The sequence below is a fragment of the Homarus americanus genome, unplaced genomic scaffold (assembly GCF_018991925.1).
Source record: "Homarus americanus isolate GMGI-L3 unplaced genomic scaffold, GMGI_Hamer_2.0 scaffold57196, whole genome shotgun sequence".
Taxonomy (NCBI): domain Eukaryota; kingdom Metazoa; phylum Arthropoda; class Malacostraca; order Decapoda; family Nephropidae; genus Homarus; species Homarus americanus.
Genome location: NW_024717821.1, coordinates 9,798 through 21,337, shown reverse-complemented (window position 1 = coordinate 21,337; position 11,540 = coordinate 9,798). Strand labels below are relative to the sequence as shown.

At 44.4% G+C, this 11,540-nt stretch overlaps 1 protein-coding gene across 1 annotated transcript; it reads right to left on the bottom strand.

The window, feature by feature from the left end:
• Positions 1 to 2,826: 2,826 nt before the first annotated feature.
• LOC121859039 lies at positions 2,827 to 10,730 on the bottom strand (the record flags this gene model as incomplete). Its single annotated transcript, XM_042355700.1, has 3 exons — positions 2,827 to 2,919; positions 6,777 to 6,966; positions 10,625 to 10,730. Coding segments are annotated over 3 exons (389 nt in total), but the record flags the coding sequence as incomplete, so codon positions are not given.
• Between the last annotated feature and the right edge of the window lie 810 nt (positions 10,731 to 11,540).

The following is an 11,540-nucleotide window of genomic DNA, read 5'->3' as shown; positions in this document are numbered from 1 at the left end:
TCCTCCTCCGACATTGTCCCACCTCCTTCCATTGCTTTAGGTCCGAACACACTCCAGGTTGTAGATTCCACGAAGCCTCGGCGTCACCATAGACAACAAACTAAATTGGAAACCACACGTCAGTGAAGTTGTCAAATCCTCCAGTTTCAGTCTCAACCTCTGCTGACATGTCCTCGGAGTTCCTGCACCGAGCTCCTCAGTGTTTACACAACATATACTTCCCAAGCTCACCTATGCCTCCCCACCTGGTCTTCCTCCTAAATGCCACACAACGTAAACACCTAGAAAAAGTGCAAAGAGAGGGCATGCAGGATTATTCTCTCCTTCCTACTCCACAAATCAAGAAGCCAACACACAGACCCTTCGACTCTCACTCCATCACCACGACCTCATCTGCAATTTGGTAAGAACCTCTACACCATCCTCGACACCGGCCCTACTACCACCTGAGATCCCTTTTAGAGCCCGAAAATTGTTGTTGTTCGACACCACAACTGCATCCAGCCCATACGTTTATGAACTGATCGCTATAAGAACAGCCCAGTCCCAACCATTGTAAAATTATCAATAACTTGTAATAAACCAGTGTATTCACTCCCAGTAAATACTACTTTGCACTGTCACTATGTTGAAATGCACTGTAGTTTGAGCTTTTTCCCATCTATTATTATATATCTTATTTGTATCACTTATGTTACTTGTATATTATTTGTAATTCGAAACCCATTCCCAAATATGAATTGTATATTTTCAGCCTTCTGGCTGCTAAGCTCTTTCAATAAACCGTTAATTATTATTATTACACATCCTCCAGCTGGTGCAGTCTGCCAAATTCTGGGTGTAACTATAGATAACAAACTTGACTGAAAGCCCATGTAAATAACACTGTCAAGGCAGCCTGCACTGTCTCTCTACATGCTACGAAGACTTTAGGTCACTTGGGACACCCACGCCAGAGCTGGAGGACCATCTACAACGCCTTTATTCTCCCAAACTAACGTATGCGTCACCAGCCTGGTCGTCTTCTCTCACTCCACCCAACAACGTCAGCTAGAGAAGGTACAGAAAAGGGCCTGCAGAATCATGCTCGGCGAGACTACTCCGCCACACCAACGCTTCTTCCACCGGAAATGCCATCCCCAGTGACCTCCACCACCAAGCACTGGAAAGGTTTGGCTGCACCACCCTCATGCCACCTGCAGTCCCACCAAGGCAGCCCGCCACTACAACAAAAATTCAGCCCATAAGAGCCCGCACCGATAGATATAAGAACAGCACCATCCCATCTATTGTTGAAAATAATAACAACTCCTGGATTTATGTACTGTAAGGCCCTGTAAATGTATTCAATGCATATTATATCATTATGTCTAAATCAAATGAAATTCATATTTCAGCCACCGGCTGCAACTCTATTAATAAACCGTTTATTATTATTATTATTATTACACAAGAGCAGGTATAGTCAAAATGGCGTCTGTATTGTACCGAGACTCTAGGAATCTTATATACTGTAGGTTATTATACTAGTCATTTAAAAGATTCATTTACTGCGATGATCTTTTATAATCTTGACCCAGACTTCTCTTAATTACCACTTAAGGGAAAGTAATTAATTTGAGGATATCTGAAAGTCTCTCCCCCCTCCCTCTTTCTCCTCCTCAGGGTGCTACAGGAGGTCAAGTTGCTGTAATTTCCGGTAGTGTAGTGTAATATTTCACTTATGATTCACCGTCTGCATACTTTTTATCCTTGTTTCATTCATTATATGCAAATGGAGAGAGAACAAACTAAACGTGTGTGCATTATCATGATATCCATCTTATATGGATATTAAAACCAAACGTATTCTAGTAATATCCACCTAATTTACATATAACCCAAAATATGCATCTCATTTACATTTCATAATCGCAATAAAACCTCCTCCTAATTTGCATATTACAACAGCTAAAGGACTACAAGTGTCGTCCAGGCTGGCTGTGTGTACTATGGCTGACCCAAATACATTCAGTAAGGATAATAATCGTGTTAGCGGTACACACACACACACACGTGAGGAGAGAGAGAGAGAGAGAGAGTTGAAGTCCTAAACAAACTGGTAACACCATCACTGTCGCCGTCAGGTCTCACGGCCCCTACAGTACTTCCAGCTAGACAGGAGGCCACTATCTACGTCACTACTATGACTCCCAAGGTTTATTTTGACCGTCCTTCTGAGAACCACTGTGGCTGACCGGACGCTGACAACCCAACCCAACCCAAACGAGACACGTCAATACTTCCCTTATGTTCCAGAGAGAGTGAGGACGAGGGCAGCCAGCAACTATACCGCCACTCTTTACCAGTGATAACGTCTCTCTCTCACACTCACACCACCTCTCACAGAACTAACATGTGTACACTGTAGGAAGTATGTGTCAAAACGAGGCCTCAACAGCACACAACAGCGATACTAACAAGCTGTCTTTAAAGTTAGGTTGGGGACCTCCGAGACGACTGACGACCATCGGGCGTATCAAGATGTCGTGTACATTATTATTATTTACTGAATACAACAGCTCTTCCTTCAGATACATCAGTGAAGTACACAGCCCTGAGTATATGTAGTCTTGTTACCTCTTACTGCGAGCCGATGAAGACCTGTACACACACACACACACACTTAATATAAGCAAAAATACACATAAGTAACATAAGAATACACATAAGTAGGGATATATATTGTATATATAAGTAAGAAAATGAAGAATACACCTATAACAAAGATACACATAAGTAACATACAGATACACATAAGTAACATAAGTAAGAATATCTGTTACTTTACCTGCCCGGCGTGCTGTCGATCCTTGTAAAATATAATTGAGTGACCCACCACCACCGCCCACACCGCCTTCCACGACCGGTCACCAGCCTCTGCAAGTACAACACCACACGATACCTCAGTAACATGTAAATCAACTATCACTGAAGAGATCTAACATGATAGATGGATATTTTACCACTTATAACATGTGATTAAACCGAATGCAATCTTCCATAGTTACCCCTGTAGAGAACGGGAAGAGAAGACATGGGGGTAGGACTATGGTAAAACATAATGTTGCTGTGTTAAATGTCAGAAAGTTGACCCTATGTCACAGGGTCACCAATATATATATATGTTTTACCTATTAAACGTGACAGTATTTTACTAATATAGTTCTAGTAAAACAAAAAACACCAGAAGTTAAAGAAAGGAAGAAAGAAATCATTAGATACGTTGAGGTCATGTCTAAAACACAGATCCCTCATATGAAAAAATTACCAGTCAGATCAGAGAGAAACAATTTGGTTTTGTTAAATAATTACAATACCAACACCATATCACTGAATCCCACTTCGGGCGAGTGACTGGAGACCCCTGGGGTGAAAGTGGTACTGTTATGGTACAGTACACAGGTGACGACAGCACAAGTGACGCATTACAGGACAATTAACCTCTCTTCACCTTCTTACTAAATAAAGAGAACGGTAACTCTCTTTTTTTTTTTTCTCTCTCTCTAATGAAGTTTACTTTACCCTGACCACACCTGCTATACACCTGACCACACCTGCTATACACCTGACCAAACTCCAAACGTATATAATGCCGTACAACTACACACACACACACACACCTATATGTAGTTTTAATATACGTATCACAAAATACCTTTCGTTAACCTTTACTGAGTGTAATGTTAAAATTCAATAAATAAACAGGCAAACACTGTGATACATAATTGTCAAATATCATAATCGTTGTATTTCCGGTATCCATGTGAAGCTGAACCCTCTGTCATGTAGGCTCCTCGTGTGTGTGTGAGTCACCTGATGTTACCTCAACCATATCATCTTTCACTAAACGGTGTGGACGTCAAACTTGTAGCGTCTAAACCACTTCCGTCAGCCTCCCTCAACACAATATAATTATGTTTCCAGTTTGTATTTCCATAACGTTATATTTCATAGTACAACCCCCAAGAAGTATCGTACCCGGCAGTGTATCGTGGCAGCAAGGAAGGAAGTATCGTACTGCTATATCCCATGACTCTAATTTACTATTGCTATTATATTCAATAGTCTTACACATGGCGAGTTTGATAAGTGAATAGAATCAACTGAGTACTAACTTCCATCTAGGGTGTGATCTGGGGAGACTGCACTGACAACACACTGAAGACGACAGTAATAATCTCTCAGTTATCAAGGCAGTTTAGGGAGTTTGTGTGATGTAAAGACGTTTTGTTGTGAGTCGTAAACAAACTGTATGTGTGTGTGTGTGTGTGGGTATGTGTGTATGTGTGTGTGTGTGTGTGTGTGTGTAGTCAGTTCACGTCACACCCACATCACTGGAGTCTGGTCAACCTGCGTCTCGGTTCAGTGACTCCCCAGTGTACACCTCACACCAGTTCAGGTGACCTCTTCCGGCACGCGGTCACCGGTCTCGTTACTAATGGGGCCTAACCTAACGGGGCCTAACCAACCAACATAACTTAACCTATCCCAATCCAACGTTATCTTATCTAACACAACATAATATAATTTAAGTTAACCTAATCCAATCTTTATCGAACCTAACCCAACCTTATCGAACCTAACCCAACCTTATCGAACCTAATCCAACTTTATCAGACCTAACAACCTTATCGAACCTAGCAACCTTATCGAACCTAACACCTTATCGAACCTAATCCAACTTTATCTGACCTAACCCAACCTTATCTAACCTAACCCAACCTTATCGAACCTAGCAACCTTATCGAACCTAATCAACTTTATCGGACCTAACCTTCGAACCCCCAACTTTATCGAACCTAACAACCTTATCGAACCTAATCAACTTTATCGAACCTAATCAACTTTATCGAACCTAGCAACCTTATCGAACCTAACAACCTTATCGAACCTAACCCAACCTTATCGAACCCAATAACTTTATCTAACCTAACAACCTTATCTAACCTAACCCAACCTTATCGAACCTAACCCAACCTTATCGAACCTAATCAACTTTATCGAACCTAACCCAACCTTATCGAACCTAACCCAACCTTATCGAACCTAACCCAACCTTATCTAACCTAACCACCTTATCGAACCTAACCCAACCTTATCGAACCTAACCCAACCTTATCGAACCTATAGCCTTATCCTAACCTAATCAACTTTATCTAACAATCTAACCTAACCTAACCTAACCCATTCTTACCCCACCTAAACTACATATTCCTCAATGATGGGAGTGAGTAATGTTCCCAAGTACAGAATAAATGTACACAAAATTACTTATATCATTTCTGTAACACTTCAGTAATATATCACCTCACCTTCTGTATGACTTCAGAGAGGTTCAGTGTTATTCTCTAGTAAAGCTGCTATTATTATTATTATTATTATTATTATTATTATTATTATTATTACTACTACTACTATAACAAAGCGCTAGAACAGGACCCTAATATATGCCAACAGTAAACGTAACTAGTCCATGTATAAATGCCCTCACCTAAGGTGAGGCATTTGAGGGAGCAGATAGAAGTGCCACTGTATGCCCGCTGGTGCCTGTGACCTTGACCTATGACCTTCTGACTTCGAAAAACACAGTAACTCCAAGGAGAGGGTGGTGGGGTGGTGGGGGTGTGAGTGAGAGGGGGGGGGGCAGTGTACCGCTCGACTATAAACACACCCCTCCTCCCCTATCTCACCTGTCATGCTCTGATACCCTCCACACCTCTTACTAATTACTACACCTTAGAAACTCGTACATACCGAGGCACCGACCATACCACCTTACTGCAGCGACACACGAGGCTCCGGCGTCGCTTTACGGTTCAATTTACAACAGTTATGAGGTGGTGGTGGTGGCGACGCGTGTGTGTGAGTGAGTCACACCAAGGAGGAGGGGGGAAGGAACGGATGGGAGGGGAGGGGGAGAGGCATCAACATCCGCCCCATCATCGCCACCAGCAGTAGCAGCATCAAGCAGCAGGAACAGTAGAAGCAGCAAGCAGAGGGTGACGAGATCCTCTGCCTGTAGCAACTCGTACCTGTCATGAATCACTGCCACCTTCACCATCGTCATCACACCTTCAGCATCGTCATCGTCACCTTCACCATCGTCATCGTCACCTTCAGCATCGTCTAGATACAATGTTTGTATTCCTAGACTGTTCATATTATATACCTGCATTGTCTATATACGAACCGAGTCGATGTAAACGTGAATGACGATTTTACTGAAGAAATATCTATCTATCTATCACCACTACATTGGAGAAAAATCGAATATTGTTTTGTGATTTAATGAAAGCTTTGTGCTGTATATAAACGCTTGTGGTGGTGTAGTCTCCTCGCTGTCACACACACACACACACACACACACACACACACACACACACACACACACACACACACACACACACACACACACACTACTTGGCAACTCTTCCCGTGTATGTATGTGTGTTTAGTCATGAGAATTATATATACGAGATGTCCTTTATTTTGATGAAAATTCATATATACTGTACGATATTCTTGGATGGGATCGACTTTAAATGGTCATTGATCTTGATTGACCTTTGTAGGGTGAGTAAATCGTTACCAAAACACTACTTACTAGTAACTATAGTGAAGAAGGTTAGAGCAGTAGTAAATAAAAGAATAACATTGAAAATATAAGTAATGAGAGAGAGAGAGGGGGAGAGAGAGAGAGAGAGAGAGAGAGAGAGAGAGAGAGAGAGAGACACCTTTCCGTCGACCATGGTCAGTTTAACGTGGAGGGCGCCCTGTCTGAGCACGGCAGACTGGAGAGAGGCAGGGGAGGGCAGGTCACCCACACACAGAGGGCCTGCGGGCGTGCCTGGGGCGGGCTCACTGCTCGCCACACTCACCCCGCCCACAACACTCGCCTCCTCTCCGCCTTCAACCCTCAAACCACTGCAGGAGATGAACAAAAACAGTTAACAACAAATCAAGTCTTAATTTTTCTAAAGGGGTGGGGGTGGGGGCTGTTCTTGGTTTGTTATTAATACAGTAACACACCTAAGACTAAATCGATACGAAGTTAAGTCAGAAACATCACAACCAAAAACAGTAACAATAATAACGAAGTGTAAAATAAAGTAATTGTCACTTATAATAAAAATGAGAACATAACAAAATGATGACATAAACTACAAAGAAAGGGTGACAATAACACCGGCAGTTCATTATTTTGACCAGATAAAAACTGATAAACAATGAAGATAACAAGACCCACTTTATGTTCATTATTGATCGCCCACCACACTCCACGGCTCCACCACACTCTACTGCTCCACCACACTCTACTGCTCCACCACACTCTGCTCAACCACCACACACACTACTGCTCCACCACACACACTACTGCTCCACCACACTCTACTGCTCCACCACACACTCTACTGCTCCACCACACTCTACTGCTCCACCACACTCCACTGCTCCACCACCTCTACTGCTCCACCACACTCCTACTGCTCCACCACACTCTACTGCTCACCACACTCTACTGCTCACCACACCCCACTGCTCCACCACCTCTACTGCTCCACCACACTCTACTGCTCCACCACCCCCACTGCTCCACCACACTCTACCAACCCACCACACCCCACTGCTCCACCCACTCTACCAACCACCCACCTCCCACTGCCCACCACACTCACTGCTCCACCACACTCCACTGCTCCACCACACACTCTACTGCTCCACCACACTCTACTGCTCCACCACACCTCTCTGCTCCACCACCTCCACTGCTCCACCACACACTACTGCCCCACCATACTCTCTGCTCCACCACACTCTACTGCTCCACCACACTCCTGCTCCACACACTCCACTGCTCACCACACTCTACTGCTCCACCACACTCTACTGTACCACACTCTACTGCTCACCACACCTCTGCTCCACCACACTCCTGCTCCCACCACACCCCACTGCTCACCACACTACTGCCCCACCATACTCTACTGCTCCACCACACTCTACTGCTCCACCACACTCTACTGCTCCACCACACTCTGCTCCACCACACTCTACTGCTCCACCACACTACTGCTCCAACACACTACTGCTCCACCACACTCTACTGCTCCACCACCCACTGCTCCACCACACTACTGCTCCACCACACACTACTGCTCCACCACACTCCACTGCTCCACCACACACTACTGCCACACACACACTACTGCTCCACCACACTCTACTGCTCCACCACACACCACTGCTCCACCACACACTGCTGCTCCACCACACTCCACTGCTCCACCACACTCCACTGCTCTCCACCACACTCCACCCCCCACACACGTAATATCGACAACAAAATAAAATAACTCGGTGATGGAAAACAAAAGGGCTTTTTAAACGTAATACCCAAACTCGTACAAGACCCCGACGGTCAAACAGCAGTCTTCATTACGGGAAAAAGTGAAGTGTGTGGCGAGAAAGAGATGGGAGCCTCTCATCCCCAACCAAGTGTTTGCCGGCCAAGGGATACTGCAGGGCGTGAGGCCAAGGGTAAACAAGTGATTGACGGCCGAGCATACCAAGTGTTTGGCGGCAGAGATACTGCAGGGCGTGAGGCCAGGGTAAAACAAGTTGACGGCCGAGCATACCAGAGTGTTTGCCGGCCAGAAGATACTGCAGGGCGTGAGGCCAAGGGGTAAAACAAGTGATTGACGGCCGGGCATACCAAGTGTTTGCCGGCCAAGAGATACTGCAGGGCGTGAGGCCAAGGGGTAAAACAAGCGATTGACGGCCGAGCATACCAAGTGTTTGCCGGCCAAGAGATTCCGCACGGCGTGAGGCCAAGGGGTAAAACAAGTGATTGACGGCCGAGCATACCAAGTGTTTGCCGGCCAAGAGATTCCGCAGGGCGTGAAGCCAAGGGGTAAAACAAGTGATTGACGGCCGAGCATACCAAGTGTTTGCCGGCCAAGAGATACTGCAGGGCGTGAGGCCAAGGGGTAAAACAAGCGATTGACGGCCGAGCATACCAAGTGTTTGCCGGCCAAGAGATACTGCAGGGCGTGAGGCCAAGGGGTAAAACAAGCGATTGACGGCCGAGCATACCAAGTGTTTGCCGGCCAAGAGATTCCGCACGGCGTGAGGCCAAGGGGTAAAACAAGTGATTGACGGCCGAGCATACCAAGTGTTTGCCGGCCAAGAGATTCCGCACGGCGTGAGGCCAAGGGGTTTGTTGAGATAAGGTAGCTGAGCAGGGGTGACCTATCCTGACCCCAAGATGATAGTATGGATGTACAGCATTTACATAACAGGTATATTTTTTTTCTCATTCTGAATACTTTAAGAGGTTTACACACCACTCATCACCACCATCAAGAGGTTTACACACCACTCATCAAGAGGTTTACACACCACTCATCAAGAGGTTACACATCACTCATCAAGAGGTTTACACACCACTCATCAAAGAGGTTTACACACCACTCATCAAAGAGGTTTACACACCACTCATCACCACCATCAAGAGGTTTACACACCACTCATCACCACCATCAAGAGGTTTACACACCACTCATCACCACCATCAAGAGGTTTACACACCACTCATCACCACCATCAAGAGGTTTACACACCACTCATCATCGTTAACTACACCTGACCCGTCAAAATAGCTGGTTATCATTTACACCTTAACAATAACAAGCCAACCCTGATACCTATTATACCAGTCTCTGATCATGAGGGTGTGGGCGGCGGTAACACAGTTGTTGTTGTTTCTAGTGGTGTTAAATAATTCTATAACTCACAACCCTTCCTTCACTAGAGGCATCTGTACCATTTAAGGCGACAAAATATTACCACTTTTAGATACGCTGACCCAGGTTGCTTGATCACCTACTAGGATAAGCGATATCATCATCCCAAATATAATCACAAGTAACCACAGGAGGCTTTACCTAGAGCGAACCAATACATAGAAAACGGTTCTGGCCTTGGACGACAACACACTAGAGAAAACGTGTACTACTGGTCCTTGTTGATGGCAGACTCGTTTAACTTTGTTCAAGCGGGCCCCCTCCCCATCACAACCTACTGTATATAATGTACATTAATATTTGTTCTATTTAAACGATGGTTACATAACGGTAAGAAAGAACTACAGTCAAGTATTACAGAATTACATTATATATTATCACTAGGTTAACTAAAACAACAAGACTGACATTAGTGAAATAAAAGAAGGAAGATGAGGAGAGGGCATACAACAGGTTCACCCCTCCCCCCCACCGAGGACAACATTTTATAATCGGTATTTAAGAGCCGAGGAAAGAGCGTGTACCAGTGGAGAGGGTGGAAGAGGGAGAGTAGGGGAAGGCATAGAGTAGGTGGAGGTGTGGAGAAGGCAGTGGAGTGGAGTAGGTGGAGATGTGGAGTTGGCAGAGGAGTGGAATAGGTGGAGGAGTATCGTGTTTTAGCTCAAGTCAACCAGTTAAAGAGTAAACTATTCAACGAGAGTGCTTCCTGAAGAGCACGACATCTCCTGCAGAAGGTGGTGGTGTGCTGCAGAAAGGGGGATGCTTATGGTTTCACTCACCTTCGGTCGTCGTTGTCGGAGTCGAGGTCGGAGTCAGAATACATGCGGTCCCCAGACGTGGCCTTGAGGTACGACACCCGCCGCACTAGTCGCTCTCCCTCGTCCCCTGCAACACAACAACAACAACTTTAATGATGATGATAATAATAATAATAACAATAATAATAATAATAATAACCACAACAAAAACTTTAATGAAACAATAACAAAATATAACCATAATAATAATAACAACAGAAGTAACCACCACAACAAAAACAATAATCACAACAATAACAACAACAATAATAATTCTAACACCGCAGACCACAATTTCAAGATGTCCGCCCCATCCATCAAGCTAAGACTAAAGAAACACCGGAACAAACATTGGGTAGATCAAGATGTCACGTTGGAGCACACACTCTGGGCTCTGATGTATGGTACTAGTGTAAGGTTAGGTTAAGTGAGGCTAGGTTAGGTAAGGTTAAGATTGGCTTAGGTTGGAGTAAGCGAGTTTTTGTCCCCACCCCCACCACAATGGTCAAGTAATTAGTATATTGTTTTTGTTATTTTGTTATTCTTGTTGTTGTTGTTATGGTGTTATTTTTGTTTTTGTTGTTTTTGTCGTTGTTTTGTTATAGTTCTTGAGTTGATGTTTAGTTATTGTTGTGTTATGTTACTTTTGTTGTTGTGTAGTTGTTGTTTATTCCTCTCAACCTACATCCAACCATCTATACTCACATTACCACCACAACTACCACCATCTCTTCTACAACTATTAAACAACCACCATCACTTATACTCCTACAAAACTATCACCACCAATCTCAAACATCCAACAACAACTATTAACAATAATTAAAAGTCACCAACACACACACAGATCTTTTTCACAGTGTTATGAAGGTCGCTGTGAGCCCAGGCATGTCCGTGT